The following is an 18,275-nucleotide window of genomic DNA, read 5'->3' as shown; positions in this document are numbered from 1 at the left end:
ATTGTTTGTATATAAAACAAAAAAGATATCTTGCTTTCTTTTCACTCTACATAATAAATGAATAGAAATAATAAATATTAAATGATTAAAAAAACAAATAAAATGTTTAAATGTCTTCATCATGTTAAAGAAATTACACGCAAAAGAAGGCAAGGAGAAAACCAGAGAATTAAATTGCATAGTCGACGTCCAGCTTTGAAGTGGCTACATATGTCTGACCTAAATAAATCCAATTTGCATGTGCCAAAGTTAACGAATTAACGTTTATATAATAATTCTGTGCATTTTCATATTCATTTTAGTATTCATGTTGTTTTATTTACATAGAATATATTTCAAAATGCAAATTAGTTATTTTCCATATAAAATAAAAGTGATATATTCTTAAATCATCAAATTTATTGAAATATTAAAATTTCAATAAATTTGATGATTTAAGAATATATCACTTCCAATGTCCATCAATTTGAAAAACTAGTTTCTTTCGATATCAAGTAATTAGTTAGTATATATCAAACATAATATTAACCATAAATTTACGTTCGAAGATTAAATAATGTTGTAATAAATTATCATTAAATTTTCATTTAACGATATAAAATTAGCTTATAAAATGATTTTAAGATCACTCTTTATTATACATTTTGAAATACATTTTTTTATGCCAAATTTAAAAGTATGATACTTCGGAATGTGAATATTTCGAATGCTCGCTTATAGTAGCATAAAATGAGATTGAAGATCGCTGATTCTGTTCAGCAGAGAAAGCAACTCTGTAATTGTTATATTCTGTAATATGATTGATCTTGCTATTAATTCCTCATTAGGAAACAATAAATGTATAAATTTTTAATTTTTATCAATTGTATTAAAACATTTTACAACAAATGCCAAACTGCTTTCTTTGCTAAACGTAGCCAATGAAAACAAAACAAGAGAATCACAATAATTCAATATGTTAAAAAAATTATCAGAATAATTTTTAAATATTGTGCACGCGTATTATTATATTATCAATAACAAAATTGAATTATACAGTTTGACAAAATATCACTTTTCTCTATCCGAAGTGTATAGTACATACTCCAAAGATTTTTTCACGTTCAACATGATGTCGTCAGAATTTGCATAGCACATCAGAGGATTTTGAGCAAATTAGAATGAAATGGGTCCAAAAAAGGAGTTTCTATGATCCATTTTACTCTAATCTATTAAAAATCCCAACATGCCACATAAATTCTGACAACGGTATCATATTCGACGCAAAAAAATCTTTGGGATATACTATGATATTTGGGAGAAAATTTGATATTGAATCGTGTTAATATGACATAAACTGATAAGAACTTGTTAACATTCTTTTTTATAAATCTTATACAATGTATTATATACTAATATTAATACTAACAAATATTAATAAAAGAATTCATCAAAAACTAGCAAAAAAATTTAATCATTTTCTATTAATTTTTATCAGTTTTGCAAAACCAAATAACGACTATGTCTACATTTTACAATGAGAAATTTTACTTATTGTCAGCCGGAATTTTTTGCGTACAATAATACCAAGAGAGTAACGATAAATGTCGTCTCTAGTACGAAAGTTTAAGCGTTATATACTTCCATGATATAAGTAAATGCGAGCCGCAGGAAAGCTCGTCCCTTCAAACTCAGGTCGGCGAGTTAATTGAAATAAAAAGGGCGCTGAGACTACGCTCGCAGTCGTCCTTAATTGGCGACGACACAGTTGACTTACATCGCTAATTTCGCCAACGTCGAGGTTCTTCGTATCCGAGCCGGAGCCGTTGGCGTCGGGCGGCGGCCCGGAACTCGCGGGGGTCCACGGCGCGGAAATGGTGTCGGCTGCAGCCACCGCACTGCCTGTAACAAAACGAGGAACGTACTCGGTTTATTAACTTCTCTCGGAAAAATCCCAGTTTCAAGCTGCGCTCGTAGTCCAGCTTCACAAACTGACTTTACGAGATTGACCTAGATTTATTTTGCGAGACAGAAAGTTACTACTGTCTCGCAAAATGAATCTATAACCATAAATAAGCTTTTCAATAAGCTTTTTTTTAAAAATACGTTTAAAATCAAGATTGCGGTCGAACAGTGTCGAAATGTGTAGTTGAAAATAAATAAAGCGCGAAATATTAGTAAAGAGTAGTAAAATAAAAAATATATAATAAAAGAATAGAAAAAAGCTCAGGTTATTTTATTGCATCTCCGAGTAATGAAAAGTATTTTGTACGTACGTAATAATCTAAATAACAATAACAATTCCAAGCTTGATCATAATATTAACATGATAAAGTCGCGAAATTTTTCATAACAAATTCATAATAAATATATTATCTGCAGTTTGAAAATCATTGCAGCATATTCCTTCAGAACTTTTGCATACACATTCCCAATTTTATATGCGTGATTGTTTATAACACGTTCGTTACAAAATAATGAATTAATTTCGTTCGCTATCATGTAGTGAACTCAATTTTGACAATGGAATATTATCCTATCGAATTAGATTCGCGGGGAATGAATAGAGTGTAGGGGATACATTCGCGCGTTACGCATGCGGGGAGGGAAGCGAAAAAAATCAGCACGTGAAAAATCGCGACTGTGGAAGGGTAAAGGAAGGGAGAGGGGGAGGGGGAGAGCAGAGAGACGGCACTTCGTCGTCGTTCTACGCTCGTCGGAGCAACAAGTGTTCGCTGATATCGCGTATCAGTGCAGTGGGTGGGGGTAGCTCGTAGGCGGTACACTCCGCCTACCGGGGGTGGAGTGTGTATGTTAAGCCCCCAGAAAAGACCCCTATTCCCTGGCTCGGTTCGTACTACCGGTGGCGGTGCAAATCCCGATCCGTAGCAACAACCACCCCCAAGCCAAAAGCAGAACGTGCCCCCCCTCTCTTCTCGCCCTACGTTCCTCATCCCCTGTGGCATTCGTCGCGATGACGAAATTCATCGGAGAATCATTCGCGGAGGCCGGCGCGCATGTACCGGCCATTCCATGGCTCTCGGAGAATCAAGAGACGAGTAATTGTTAATTATACGCAGATATTCGTGTTACGCGTTCCTTTATGCATTTGGGGGAAAGGCCAAAGGAGGGAAAGTTGGAAATTGTTCGGCTTACTTAGTGGACCAACAGATTTGAGACAGCTGACTGTTGAGCGTCTCTTTTTCTCTTTGAAAAGCAAGTCGACAAAAGTCGATATATCTTCGAGAAAAATTATTGCATTATTAAATAATTTATTATTAAAATTAGAATTATTAAGAGCATTATTATTAAGGGCAGAACTTTCAATGGAAATTTGCTTCATCATATTTGGTATTTTATTTTAATATACATATTTCTTTTTTATTAATAAACTTTTTTATTAATAAAATTTATTTTTAGCCATTTTAAAAAGAAAGGCGTTGTATACGATAAACAATCAATGGCTGTGTTCAGCAAAAGAAATAAACAACTTTGCAATTGTTGTAAAATTCTTGAATATTAGTAATTAGTTTCTACATTTAGATCCAGTGAAGAACTAAGAGTAAGATCAATATTAAAGAATTTTACAATATTTAGTTGCTGCTTTTTCTGTTGAACGCAGTTTTCAATAAATTAAAAAATATTTTTAATCGATATAATCAAAATTAAAGAAACGAGTAAATGAAAACACTTTTATAAAAATTACATTATTGGGTTGTCCGGAAAGTTCGTGCCGATTTTGAAGGAAAATTGAAACGCAGAAGATTTAAATTTTAGTATACATTTATTAAATTATATAGGTCGGCACGAACAACTTTCCGGACAACCCAATATTATACAATGCATATATATTCATATATTCATATAAACATATGTTTATTTTTCTCATTTGTACATTTTATTTTATGATCAAAATTTTCCTACGCCTTCTCCTCCTCTCCATTCTTCTCTCCTTCTCCATTCTTATGTTGAAAAGCATCATTTTTCATATATCCGTAATATTCTTCTTTATATTATTCCTATAACACTGAAGTCCTTTTCTATAAATTTTTATAATTGTTAAAAAGTATTTCAAAATGTAGGTACTATTGTCTCTCCTAGCTTAACTCGTGAACGAACATGTACGTTTGCAACGCTTCACATAAAGATAGGCAAACTGTCAGGGGTATACGTTTCTCCTGAAAATGCACGGAAGCGAGCCGCAATCATCCGGCGGGTGGTCGTGGCTAACGGCGAACATGCTCATATGCAGCCGGAAAATGAGCGGTAGGTTAATAGAGACGCGAGATGTGGTCGCGTACTTGCGCACGTGCACGTACAGAAGCTACACGTACACGTACACACACGCGCGCGCGTGAATATGTGCTAGATCGAGCGCGCGATGCTAGAATGGCAGAAGACATAGATCATGGCGGATGACGTATGATTGCATTCGGTGCTCTTGTTGGCAACGAAGAAGAGGGGGAGAAGAGAATCGAGGTTATCCAGGGGATGGAAATGTTCAGATGAAGGATAGGGTATGACCAGGCCGAGCGTGATAGGGTGCAGGAACTTCGAGGGGGAGAACGCCTCTCGCTGGCGAAACCTCGGAATGTCCTGGCCACTACTATGATCGCGCGAGATCGCGGACGTATGCATCCTTCTCCATTATCCGCGTTGCCGCTCGGTGCCAGATATTACGCTGCTAGATTTCCCGGCTCTCGTTGAGTAATGATCGAGTCGCGACAAATTTTCGGCCCGCAAAGATGGAGGGTGCTGGGGGCGAGCATCGGTCGAATAGGCCGGATTATTCAGTAGATGCTTAGATCTCTACTAAGCCAATACTTAAGATAGCATTTGATTAATTTTGTATAACGATGTATAGTTTCTGTAAAATAATAATATTAATTTCTTTATGTAGTAGAGCTTCTTTTGAAACTTGAAAAAAGTTTTAAATTCATATCATATAAACATAAACATTGTAAAATGCATATAAAAATAAATACAGTCGTAAGGCAATCTCACGCAAATACATATCACTCCCTTCAAAAGTGATACAATTCCAAAAATAAAATCAGAAAAAGGGAAAAACTATTTTTCAACTTGACAGAAAATCATTGACCAATCAAATAATATCAACAAAAAGAATATATTCTTAATATAATCAAATTATTTTCGTTTCAGCCCTTAAAAATCATTCTTTTTTAATTATAATAATTTTTTAACCCTTTTTGAGTTGTAATAATTTTGACAATTTTTTAAATGAATTTTTTACTTTTAACGATTGATAGGATAATATTTATTTAACTTATTTATGATAATAACTACACAATCACATTTTTTTTTAGTTGTATTATTTTCAAAGCAAAGAATCAGCGATATCTTTATTTGCTTTACAAATATGATACTGTAACATCATTATTTTTCTTCCTTTCTATTTTTTTACCTTAAGAATTAGATAATTTCTATATAATTATCTAGTTTGAATTAACAAAAAATATTAGCGATATAGCAAAATAAATTTTGTTAAAGGAATGTCTAAGTACGCATAATCTAAGTTTTCTAATTTTGTTATTGTACTAATTAATTAAATCGTTAAATTACTAAATCTAGCTGAGATTCTACTGAAACGAAAATTATGGGTAATGTAGAACAACGTGCAACAGCGCGACGAATGAAGAAACTTTCGGACGGATATTCGCGAGAATGAGATCGTCCATCCACGTCCATCTTTCAACTCATCTTTACAAGTTTAGTTTTGCGCTGTACGTGCAGTGAATCCTCGATGCTCTTAGAAACTACATCATATAATTTTCATTAAATACAAAAATTATTTGTTTATCCTTATACTTTATTATCAACGTGATGCAATCTCGATATTTTTAGGACAAATAGAATAAAAATAACAAAGAGAAACATGGACATAAAATGCAAAAGCAAAATACAAATGATTTTTAAATTCTACATTATTATTTGTACATTTCAATAAAAGAAAATAAAAGCCACGCATAAACCTCGCAAAATTAATCAAAAATTTTTCTAAACTATGAATACAGTCTTCTTGGCATCATCAAAGACATCATATCAGAAACACAAGGAAAATGTTCTTGTTAATTTGTTTCCTTGAACCACACGTATAGATGAACGTATCAGTTGCGAGAAACTCTACGGCACGAGGCTAGTATATGCCGTGTTCACAGTGATAGTAGTAGTGGCACTGGCTAAGCTGTAAATTTGGCGTATAACCATTCGAGGGTGGTCCTGGTCGAGTAGGCCAGATCTGTCTCTATCTATCTCTCTCTCTCTTCCTCGTTCCGCTTTTCGGAGGTAGTCGACGAGGGGATGGGCGACAGGCAAGGGGGGTATGAGACAGGAGACGGGGGTCGTAGAAGCATTCATAGCAGGAACCAGAGGGTGGCTTCGGTGGAATGCGTCCCGTTTAATATCGCGGAACATTATATATCGCCTCTCTTGTCCCTACGTTGCTCGTGTTGAACGTGGTATAACGCATACGAACACATCCTCGCCGACGCATACACGTACATGCGACGACACCTAGCCGCTTATTCGCCACCGCCGCGTGTCCGATAACGCACTCGCGAGCTCTCGGAGACCTTTTCATAACGCCAGCAGGATCTTCTGCAAGCCATTGACAGAGTTATTTATCGCTAATCGCACGAAAGTGCAATGGAAAGATCCGATTCAGTCTGCCGACAATTTTGGCTTCTCTTAATCCTTTAATCCTCTCTAAAGGACGCACTGACTTAACATTGTAAGAAAATGTAATGAGATTAATATATCATCTCTGTTCAAAATTGAAATTATAATCCCTAAAAGCGATTAAATATTATGTAGAGTCTATCTCTTTTTAAAATTAATGAAGACTATTAAGGAGAGAGAGAGAGAGAGAGAGAGATCACTCGTTTTTAATTAAAAATTTCTCGGAAATCTATTTTTGTTAAGATTTTTAATCGCTTTAAAAGACAAAACTATTAATGATTCCAAGACTTTTAAAAAGTTGAAAAAATTCAAGGAAAGAAACTTCGAAACAGACCGCGTGTTTCGGAATTTTTTAATGTACTCAATAGCGAATATTGTCAAACGATAAGATCACAAAATTATTGCAAGTTCGCTCTCCGTGGACATATATTGTAAAATTACATTACAATAACGACGAAACTAAGTACTTTTATATCATAGTAACGAGATTTAGCTTGCGTGCGAAATTTCCGGGAAAAATTAATTATCATCTCGATGCCGGTTGCGAGTTGCCGTGCCGTAAAATTTATTAAGAGACGACGCGTCCCGTGCTCCCGCCTTTTATGCGAGCCATTAAGAATTCTAATCGGTTCTGGCACGAGCCACGTCTCGATATTATCGAACGATTATACGCGGCGCTGCCCCGGTAAAGTAAAAGCTCCGTGAGAGCCCGCGCTCGCAATGTATAGTCGACTTTATAAATCGACCGCGACGAATCGGTCTTAATCGCCGCGCCCATTGTACGGACTTAGATAAAATATCGTGCTAAGTAGCGTAAGGTACGAGTTATTGAAATGACGATTATGCGCAAAATTATTGCGCCGTGTTAATGCATTCATAATCTAAACAACCCCGGACGACGTGATGAATACAAGATGATTAAATAAAATGGATGCTTAAGCTTATTAAAAAGTGATATCTTTAATTCAATTGTGAAAAAATTTTATTTAAATATTCGCGTGACAAAATTATGTTATATTCTTATCTAGAAAATATAAAGAAATATATATAAAGAAATATTTCTATACTCCAATTATGAGAATTCATTTTTATGTAACATTTTAATTGAGAATTACAACAAAAATCTACGATTTAAAAGGAAAATTTTTAACACATTTTCTATTTTGTAAATTTAAATGTAAGTATTTCGCTGAAAAAAAAAATTCAAAGTAATTTCATTGATAAATAAAATAACAAGTTCTCGCGTCAAGCAGTTCGATTTCTTTGTCGTCAGATGAAAGTCGAGCGATGAAAAACTCGCCCAGAGCAGCCACAGGTGCGCGTTTATTCGAGACGCGCACGATAGTGATTAATCTCCGTTTGGTTCAATGAAAAACAGCAAACTCGATTCGCTCGTATCATTGCTCTCGTAGGTATTCACTCGTGCGAGAGCGCCGAGTACCGAGTGCGGTGAATCATCTCTGCCTCCCCCGTATTTGGAGCCGAAGCGATTGAAAAAGAAAAGCAGGCGAAAGGACGGGGGGAAGGGACGAGGTAACAGTGGGGAAAAATAATAAACGCACTTGGAGCTTTTCGCGAGTGATATAGCTCGTGTTAGTAAGAGGCGGAGAGGGATATATAGGGGAATCACGCGGAAAATATTGGCAGATCCCGGAACGCCGCGCCGCGCCGGGAGAGAAAAACAAAACAATGCGATTCCCCCCCCCCTTCTCTCTCTCTCGAGTAACGATGTCCCTCTTTTAATTCTTAACGAACAGAAAAAATACGGTGAATCCGTGGGCGCGGGCAACACACGCACTGATGCTGTAACATACCGTGGTATAATCCTGTATGCGCCCCAGCAAAGGATTCCCGCAGGGGAATACGAGGTAACATAGTGAAAATCGCAACAAATGCGAGCCACTTTCGCGAACCTTCAATTAGCAGCAGTTTCATTGAGCCTTGAATCGTGATAATGTTTTTCTATGATCGACGCGTAGGTTGTCTTTTCTATCGGATGTACATCGCACTGTCAATAACGAGTTATCTATTATACGAGTTATCTATTATTCGCAGATAAAAATCGTGATATGGGAATTGTCAGTCATTAAAACGGCGATGTGACTCTCTTAAGAGCGAAATGCGCGATGCACGAAGGAGACAGGAAAGGGTATAAGGGGTATAATTACGGAAATTAGCTCATTAGGATCACGAAGTGAATTGGAATAGGACAATTCCGTTCCAAAAGATTTCCCCGCGATAGAAGGATTCATGAAAAATAACGATTCGACACCGAACGATTTCGAAATCTTTAATATGAATATTCAACGCCATTTCGCGAGTAAATCAAAGAGGTAATACGGCCGATAATTGACAACGGCTATCGCTTTGCATTTACAAGCCCTTCGTCGTCCAACCATTACGAGCAAAATAATTTGTAAAGCTTATGTGAGTAAATTATGTCGCGATCTCGTTAAAAGTAAATCGAGAATATGTATATAAATCGGATGATTCAGGCCGCATTTAGGCTGCAACATTCGTCGTATTGTCGCTTGCAATTAGAGGGATTAATTTACATACTGCAGGATTAACCATTCGACCATGAATTATTCAGGGTTATGGTAATGCGTCAGCTCCGAATTGAAGTCAATATAATTGAATGCTCCTCGAGAATAAGGACAGGGAACCGACGCTGACAGTCTCGCTGAGAAGGAGCATTAACCGCATTATATTCGTAGAAAACGAGAGCGCGCACGTAAAGCGAAAATTACTAACCACTCGCGAAACTTACGGGCCGCGTAATATAACGCGCGCTATTTACTTTCGAGACGATGGTGAACGTGCTCGTAGACTAGAAAATTTATTATATGGCACTCTGTCTGCATATTAAATCAGTAATACTTTACCAATTGCATTTTTGATCTTTCCTTAATAAAATAATATCAAGGCGTTCATTTACGTTATAAATATCCAGCGTTATTCTTATACTAAATTCATATACTAAAAAAATTTCTGGTTGAAAATGGACAAATCAGAAATCTGGTTATTAGAATTCTACTTGAGATAACCGGAATTCTGATAGATATCTATTAGAATTCTTATTTTTACCAGAATAATTACATCAATCAAAATTCTAATTTTCTCATTTAGAATTCTAAAAAATTTAACCAGAAAATTCTGATTCGTTAATTTTCCAGAATTATCATTTAATTCAACCAAATCATTTTTCTCAGTGTAGTAAGAAAAAGTTTTGTTACAATTTTTGTATTAAATTTTTAATGTACCAGAGTATTAATTTAACATAGTTATATTATTTAATTATATTATTTATTCAATTATATTATTTAAATATTTTGTGTCAAAATTAATTAAAAAAAGAATAAATGTATGTATTAATTAAATATATTATAAATATTAATTTTACTGAAGAAAATATACTTCCATAATGTTTTCAAATTATGTCAAAATATTACATTTTTTGTGTTAATTTTGTTACGTAATGTTTACGTTAGGTTAACATAAAAATTTGAGTGAACCATTTGGAACACGTAAAATGTATTAAATTCAACATAAATTTTCCTGTATATAAAGTTGCTGTGCGAATAACAAAACCTTGATAACGCGGTTTAAAAATTAATTGCAAAAAAATGTTCATAATTAGGCATTAAAAAAAAAGTACAACAAAAAACGTTTTGAAGAAAATTCTAACTCTTTGATCACTATATCCTTATTAAATAGATCATTCTAAAATCTGTTAAAAACTAACGAAAACGAGATATACCTAGCCATTACTCTCGACTGCATTGCAAATAAACGCGATGTAATTTCGCTTCCTCACATCTCAAATTATATTAAAGTTAGCACTGAAATAATCGCCGTCGCGAAATAATCGGCGAGAAGCGCTCGAATTGGAGCGAGCAGCAGGATTAATATCGGATCCTCGCGGTTCGCGTAATTACATTAGCCCGTGTCTGCCGCGCGTGTGCGCGTCGCGGCGAGAGTTAATACGGTTTTAATGACGAATAATGCAATCTTCCGTCAAAAACCGCAGGGACATCGCCAGTGTAATAAGCTCTTGAGACGAGAAGACGCGGAGAAGACGAACACTGAGGTTTCTTGTGTGCCAAGCAAATATGACGGTGAGTAGTGAGCGAGGAACTTGAGAGCGTGACGAAGAAGCAGAAGGAAAATCGTTGAAAATCGTTGAGAGGGCAGTGTCAAGGAAGCATGAAGATGACGAGAATCGAAAATAAAGGCAACGATAAAATAGAGAGTTGTTGATAAAACTTTGGAATATAAAGTTGGAGTTCTAACAGAAATTGATTCGAATTAATTTATAAGTTAATTCTCGCTTGTGAAACCTGAATTTTTGTCATTTTTTTATGCTTAGTAACGTGTTTACATAAAGTGCAATAATAGCAATCATTTAAATTTAATATCTATTACGTACATAGTATAATTTAATGGCCATATTATGTGTCTATTATTCCTAGAAATTATTATCCAATAATTATAAAGCGTTAGAATTTATCCTTCATCAGTAATTTCTCATTGATTGCAAGATTTACAACACTTGATCGATAAGTTCGCGATCCGTCACCGTCGAGATAATCAAGTCCACTCGTCTTCCTTCCATCTACCTCCTTCAGAGCCTTCCTTGAGTTTCCGCCGCTGTCAAGTTGAACAGCTGATTCTCTTCGGTCCCGTGGGAGAAACATTATCCATGGTGTTGATTTACAGTTTCCAATGCAACGAGTGACAATGAGGAGAAACTCGAGGATAATACAACTAAGGCAGGAATAGAGCACGAACAAAAGCAGAGGAGTTGCTCTCTCTCTCTCTCTCTCTCTCTCTCTCTCTCTCTCTCTCTCTCTCTCTCTCTGCTTATCCCCCCTTTTTATCTTTCTCTTGGTGATGCTCTCGAGTACCGAAACTCTCCACCTCGTTTTCAGAAGTTAACTCGGCGAGTCGTAGAAGCCGTCGATCGAGCGTGTAGCGTTTCTTCACTCTTCTCTTGCTCTTCGTATTCGTCGACAAGACAGCTGCCGGTGAGGCCAACAACCGGTTCCTGCGTCTCTTTCTTTCTCCTCGCTCTTTTCCTCCAACTTGCCTCCCATCCGCTTTACGTCATTCTGGTTCTGGTGTCGATGCACGGGAGAAAAAGGGAAAAGACGATGGAGAGACATGACAAAGCGGCTGCCGATGGCACCTCTCGTCGATTCGGATCACGATTCACGACCGACGGCAGATCATCGTCCGGCAGGATCTTGCAAAGATCCTTGTTTGATTTCGTGCGAAATGACCAAACGAGTCTTAGAGACCGTGCTATTTATAGATTAACGTACATTCGCGATCAATTTGTTTTTTTTTTTTTTTTTTTTTTTTTTAAATAAAAGACACGACTCAATGCAAGGATTCGTTTTCACAATTTTGTTTGTATCCAGCAAAATACATCAAATTCAAAAGCGAAAAAACACTACACGAAATGTATTATTGACTCCTAATACAATCTGTAGCAGAAAAGGAAATACATAATAAACGGACAACAGAGTATATAAAATTCATAAATTGTTCACTTCGAGCAGCAAAATGAAAATATTATCTATGAATAAAAAGTAGTAATATTTTGGAAATAACTGTGATGATATTTCAATCTCATCGAACAGTTGCATATTTTAACGAAAAGACACTGACAAAATTTTCAAGCGATTATCGCCAATGTGACGGGTGAAGAATTTCGTCTTATTAAAAAGTTCATTATTTTAACGACCCTCGAGCAACGATGTATCTGCCGAAAGGGACGTGGAGAAGGAGGAACGAATCGATGGGGAATCATATAGAGGGGCATGGTGAATATTTATCAGCCAATATCGAACTTTACTATTGCGGGAGAGGAGCAGAAGAGCGCGTGGATGCACCGTTAATCGATTTGCATAAGATCGCCGTTTCGTGGCTACGTTTCTCGGCGTTGCGCACGGATAAGAACGCAGGCGGCTGGCATGAGACATGGAGAGGAGAGAAGAGGCGTGCAGTCTGCCGATATGAAAGTCGATACGCGGTATAATTCGCGTAATTACGCGGGTGCATATTACGCGTTGGCGATACTCGCGAAGAAAACAGGAAACGCGTCGGCACCGCCGGCCAGACTTCGCAAAGTCGTGTATGCGCGGGAAGAGGAAAGAAGGAGAAGTTACGAACCAAGTGAGACGTAAAAGCCTCTTGGCTAATCGACTTCGTCTGACTTTTCTTCTCTTCCTCTCTCTTCCCCCTCCCCCCTCTCTCTCTCTCTCAAGTCTTAGAGATTGAAACCCGTATAATTTCATCGTGCTTGGTTCTCAAGATTTTATTGTTGACACATAGAAAAATGCGCGTTATACAAATTGCCAACTCTTTTTATTGTTGAGATCATTTTCTTATACCTATACAGCAGGATTTTTTTAACCAGTGCCGCAAAAGATCTCCAAATCTGTCGCGACAATTTTAGAGAAGGTAAAAAGAATTAAAAATTAATAAATAAATAAAAAGTGAGTAAGGCGCGAGATAAAAAATGTTTTAGAAATTACAAAATGTTTTAAATTATATTGTTTATTATGAAAATTATTTTAATCAAAATGATATTATTATTGCAATAAAATCATTTTTTTAATAATAAAATAAAAAATTTTAGAACTTAACTTTTTATTTCTGAACGTCATGTTAGCGATAAAAAATCTATACCGTATACTAAAGCGTGTGCTTCTAATGATGTACTTTAAGAAAAGCTCGTTATTTAATGTGCTGCAAATTGAGAAAAATTGAAAAATGCTGATCTATAACAAACTAGAACCAATCCGATTTCAAAGAACTTTGATGTGAATATTACAAACGCGTGAAAATAATTTCTATGTGTATTTCCATTGTTTATCGAAGAAAGTATTTCTCATCAATTTTACATCATCAAAGACTGGCTTCAACTCGACGAAATTATTAGAGTGTTCGATCCCGAGTTTCATTTATTCTCGAATTAAAATTATATCAATTCAATCCGTCTAGTTATAGATTTTTTTGACGTGTCGAGTTTCTCACACGTCCAAAAACGAGCCGAGTCATTTTCTCTCCTTTCGTAAATTGGAGAGTGAGCGGCGAAGCGATCGCGTTACGCGAGTTAGCGCGATACGCAAGCGCGATCACTATTTACGCTACGATTATTACCGTAATTTCTTATGTAACGTAACATTTCCGCCGGTCACGCTAACGAATAGTTAACTCCAGGTAAGATTATTTTCAGACGCGGCAAGAATCTATAAGGTTCGCGCTTCGATGAACGCGAGCGCTGATTTTCTGCAACACTTGACTGAGGGTTAGTGAACTCATTGTTTGGAATATCCTGCAAGAATGCAAAATACACCGAATGCACATAAATAGAATGCAGAAAAGAAAGTAAGTATGTCTTAAATGCACAAAATAACTTGAAATCTGGAACATCTAAATGAAATACAATAAGGTACAAATATCATATAGATTTAGAATGTCGATATTTTTGCAAATCTTAAAGAAGCAGAACATAATTATATTTTAAATTAATTAAAATTCTGATAAAGTAAAAACTATTTACAATTCTAAATTAAAATTTTTCAAATTCCTAATTTTATGCATATTTGCTGAAATCACACAACAATTTCAATTTTAAAACTATTATATCTCAGCGAGATAAGATTGTATACTAATTTTAACACTCGACTGCTATACATCATATTCCCACACGTACATTGATTCGAGGAAACTGAATCAAATCGGAAACGCTTCTTCGGTTTACATTACATAATACGCGCTACTCGCGGATGTTTTAGATAACGTAGCCAGGCAATCCGGGTGGCAGGTATGCCCCGCAGCCGCATCTCAGGAGGATCATTTAACCGAGATAATTGCCAAACATTGTTCACCTTGTTAGCCGTTGCAGCTCGGCTGGCAAACTTGAGCGAGTTAATAAGCAACACGCTGGGACGACGGCAACGACTATAGCGACGACGATGACTATAGGGGCGTCAGGCAATAGAGGTGCCAAGGCAGAGGCCTGAGCATCGAACCGTGTGTAAATTAGCGTCTTCAATTTGTAGCCGATCGCCCTGACTGCGTTATGAAGCAGCGACCATAAAAGGCGACGTCTTGTTCATTTTATTTTATGGCAGGATTATTCGCGGTTATTTAAGATGAACGTAAATTCTTCTCTTAAGATATTTATTCTATTACGTATATCATCTTTTCTTGTTAAGCAGCATGCTCTCTAACAAGATTTATGTAAAAAAATATGTATTATTTAATCAAAGTATCCGCATCATACCTGATTTTAATTATGCATTGCAAAGAATTACTTTATAAAAGCAAACGTTAAAATAAAAAAAAAAAGATATTAATATCAATTAATTTTAGAAGTGAGACTCTTGCTCATTAAAAATAAACTTTTGTTCACTGTTCAAAACTACGATAATTTTCTAGTTTTTAGCATAATTGAAATTATTATTAGTGATGCAAGTTTTCAACTTAGGAAATGATAATATTCAATTCATGACGAGAATAGTAATTCAATAAAACGATGAAGTTCTTCAAATTTCACCGAGCCGTTTTGTGCTTTCGCAGTCTTTGCCAGCATTGAAGCGAAGATGTGCGTTTATATACGAAGAGTCACGGAGAGAAAAAGAGAGAAAGAACACGACAAAGAGAGAGAGAGAAAGAGAGAGAGAGAGAGAGAGAGAGAGAAGCGAAAGGACGTAGGTAATTAAGGGCTGTAGGAAGGTTCAAACTGGAAAGCAAAATCGAAGGGCATCTCTCCTCTCCCGTGAGAGGCGTGAATTACACGGCGAGGCAAGCGAGCCGGCAGACAGGCTCATTGTCCTCCGCTAGTTTAATTAATGCAGCTGAACCGGCAGCTCCCTCATATCCTTTCCATCCTCCCCCGGCCACCCGTTCTCTCTTACCACCACGTTCGCCAACCCTGTCTCTTTCTTCCGTCGAGCCATCCCTTCGCCGACCTCGTGTATAGTCGTACACCATGGCCTCGAACGACGTACATGCAATCTACCAGAGGCAATTCCGCAGATCCGACAATGCCATCCTCGTCTCTCGTCGAGCTTTCGATAATGATCCGTCAATTAGTCGACGGATCAGTGATTCATGGACCGCGTTGAAGTGTCACTTCCTTTTAACTCTCCGCCGACCAAAATATTCGTACGCACATATGTATACAATGTATATACAGATTGTGCATTGAAACATGTAATAAATCAAGCACAACTATTGAGCATATAAACAATTACTTAATCTTACAGTATCATAAAATGTAAAATTCATTAAATTTAAAACTTGTGTCATTAAATATCATGTTTTTAAAAAATTTAACAAAAAATAAACATTACAAAGAATTGGATTTCGATTTATTTCCCTTATTTCGCATTTAAGTGCGAAATTCATAATTTAGAACGACAAATATGCATTCCTTTGAGTTGAGAACCTCGGTCTGTTATTTCCTGGCGATCCAACCGAAGTTGAATGAAAGAGAGAACGACAGATATAAGAAAAAGAAAAAAAATATTATTAGAAAGAAACAATCATATCACTTTCTCTGTTTCGCAGCAATATATTTAGAACAAAAATGAAACAAAAAAAATGGAAAAAAAAAACAAGAGAAGAGGACGAAGCTTCTTCAACGTTGATCTCTTTCCAGCAGTGTAATAAAACTCACAACGAGTTCTCCAAATTTATTTACCAAATTTTTCTGGTAAAGTAGTAGGAATTGGTGATTTTCAAGATTTGAATTGCAATTACAAACCCTTTTTTCCTACTAAATAATCACAATAAACTATTTTATTATTTGAAAAGAAACAGAAACTTGTTCGGCTTTTTAGTTTCTCTTTCAAGGCGCAGCGCTTTAGAAGAAGAAAACGAAGAAGAAGAAGAAGAAAGAAAAGGAGAAAAAGAAGACGAAGAAGAAAAAGAAGAAGAGGGAGACTCATGCGGGGTCAAGGTGCCGCTCTGTTGCCGGCTCTTTTCTTGGCTCGAACACTCGTAACGTAGTATCTGGATTTGCTCGTCAAACGCCAGGCTTGATCATCAGCCCGATTCAATTAGCTCTTGTTCTTGAGGCGCTCCTCGTTCACCGATGAGAAATTCTCCGTGTTCGGATGTGGAGTGACCAAGTCACATTTAGATACATTTGATCTGTTCCTGCCGAAGACCTCAGCCCGACTCTTATGAAATAAAGTGATTTTATCTCTTTTTAATTTCCATCAGTTTATTGCAGATTTATTTTTGAGATTGGAATAGGAATAGTCATGCTCGTATCTGACCGTTTTGAATCTATTAACCATTCTTTCATCGAGGTCAGATTAAGATAAACGACGATTGTTCTATTAAAAAAAAAGCATGCCATTATTGAAACCACGATTACGAGTTGTATAACAACAAAAGTCATAAAACTTTGAAGAAATTTAAATCTGGAAATAATATAATAATAGAATTTCAGTTAATTCTGAGAAAAATCATAAAATATTGTTTTGATAATTTTCGTCAACACAATTAAAAAAGAAAACATTAATCGTTCAGAATTTTAAGTTAAAAATTTACTTGTCAATAATTTAAAATCGAATATTAAACAAAATGTTCTTTGATAAATTCTTATATTACAGAAAAAAATTGGTATTAAATTATCCAAACAATATTGACAATATATGGAAATTTGAGATATGCTGAGAACTGTGAATATTCCCTGTATTCGGATGAAATTAACGTCGCTCGACGAGCAGGTGCTAAACGAAAAACAGAATTGAAGTATTCATGAACATCCGCGCGCGCTTCTCCACCGCGGTGGCGGTTCCATGCTAATTCCAGGTTTAATTCCGATTATTCCAGCCATTATACCGAAGAATTCTGAACCGGTTAACCCAGTTCATGATCTACAGGATAGACACACACGCGACCTTTCGTGTCAGACGGTCGTCGCGTTTATCGTCACCGCGACATGTCGATCTAGGGTTTGTTCCACACGTTCTTCGGTGCCCTTCCGAGAAAAAAAAAAACGCGGCCAATGTGTGTATTCCCACACGATCAAATAGCTGGCAAAGACGACGGGAAATATTCTCAAGAAAACGCGACCTTAAAATTCTAATAAATTCTCGTACTCGCGTCTCGTTTCGGTTGAACGAATTTTCGAGGTGAATCGACGGCAGCGACGACGGTGACGATGGCAAGTGAGAGAGCAGGTGGATGCGCTTTATCGATTTTGGCATACCAGACAAGTTGCTTCTGCTTTCGCGGCGATAATTCGTCGACTCGGTACCTCGGCTTGGGTTAAGTCGCCCACTTGGAAAGTTCATCAACGCAACCTGCGCTTCCCGTATTCAGATAGAATATTCCTGAACTCGGATGGATATCTACGAAAATTTTCTATCTTATGTAGATATATTATACGTGTATCAATTACTAATGTTTAGAATATATGTACATATGAGATGCTAAAAAAGGTCACACTATAGTAATGTTTCTATCATTAATATCGTAATTATTATGTATTTCAAGCATTATAGTCATAAATATCAAATTCTCTTTTGTGCCAAACATAAATAAAGTTGTATATATATTAGGTG

At 36.3% G+C, this 18,275-nt stretch overlaps 1 protein-coding gene across 1 annotated transcript in view; it reads right to left on the bottom strand.

Annotated features, from left to right (window-relative positions):
- The window catches only part of LOC108693909 (transcriptional enhancer factor TEF-1-like), a 161,473-nt gene that overhangs the window by 36,452 nt on the left and 106,746 nt on the right, over positions 1–18,275 (bottom strand). Inside the window, exon 2 of the mRNA XM_018203106.1 lies at positions 1,757–1,881. Coding sequence (XP_018058595.1) covers positions 1,757–1,881 — 125 coding nt within the window. The remainder of the gene's footprint in view (positions 1–1,756; positions 1,882–18,275) is intronic.

The sequence above is a fragment of the Atta colombica genome, unplaced genomic scaffold (genome assembly GCF_001594045.1).
Source record: "Atta colombica isolate Treedump-2 unplaced genomic scaffold, Acol1.0 scaffold111, whole genome shotgun sequence".
In the NCBI taxonomy this organism is placed as follows: domain Eukaryota; kingdom Metazoa; phylum Arthropoda; class Insecta; order Hymenoptera; family Formicidae; genus Atta; species Atta colombica.
The sequence above is the reverse complement of the archived record's forward strand: the minus strand, read 5'-3'. Positions and strand labels throughout refer to the sequence as shown.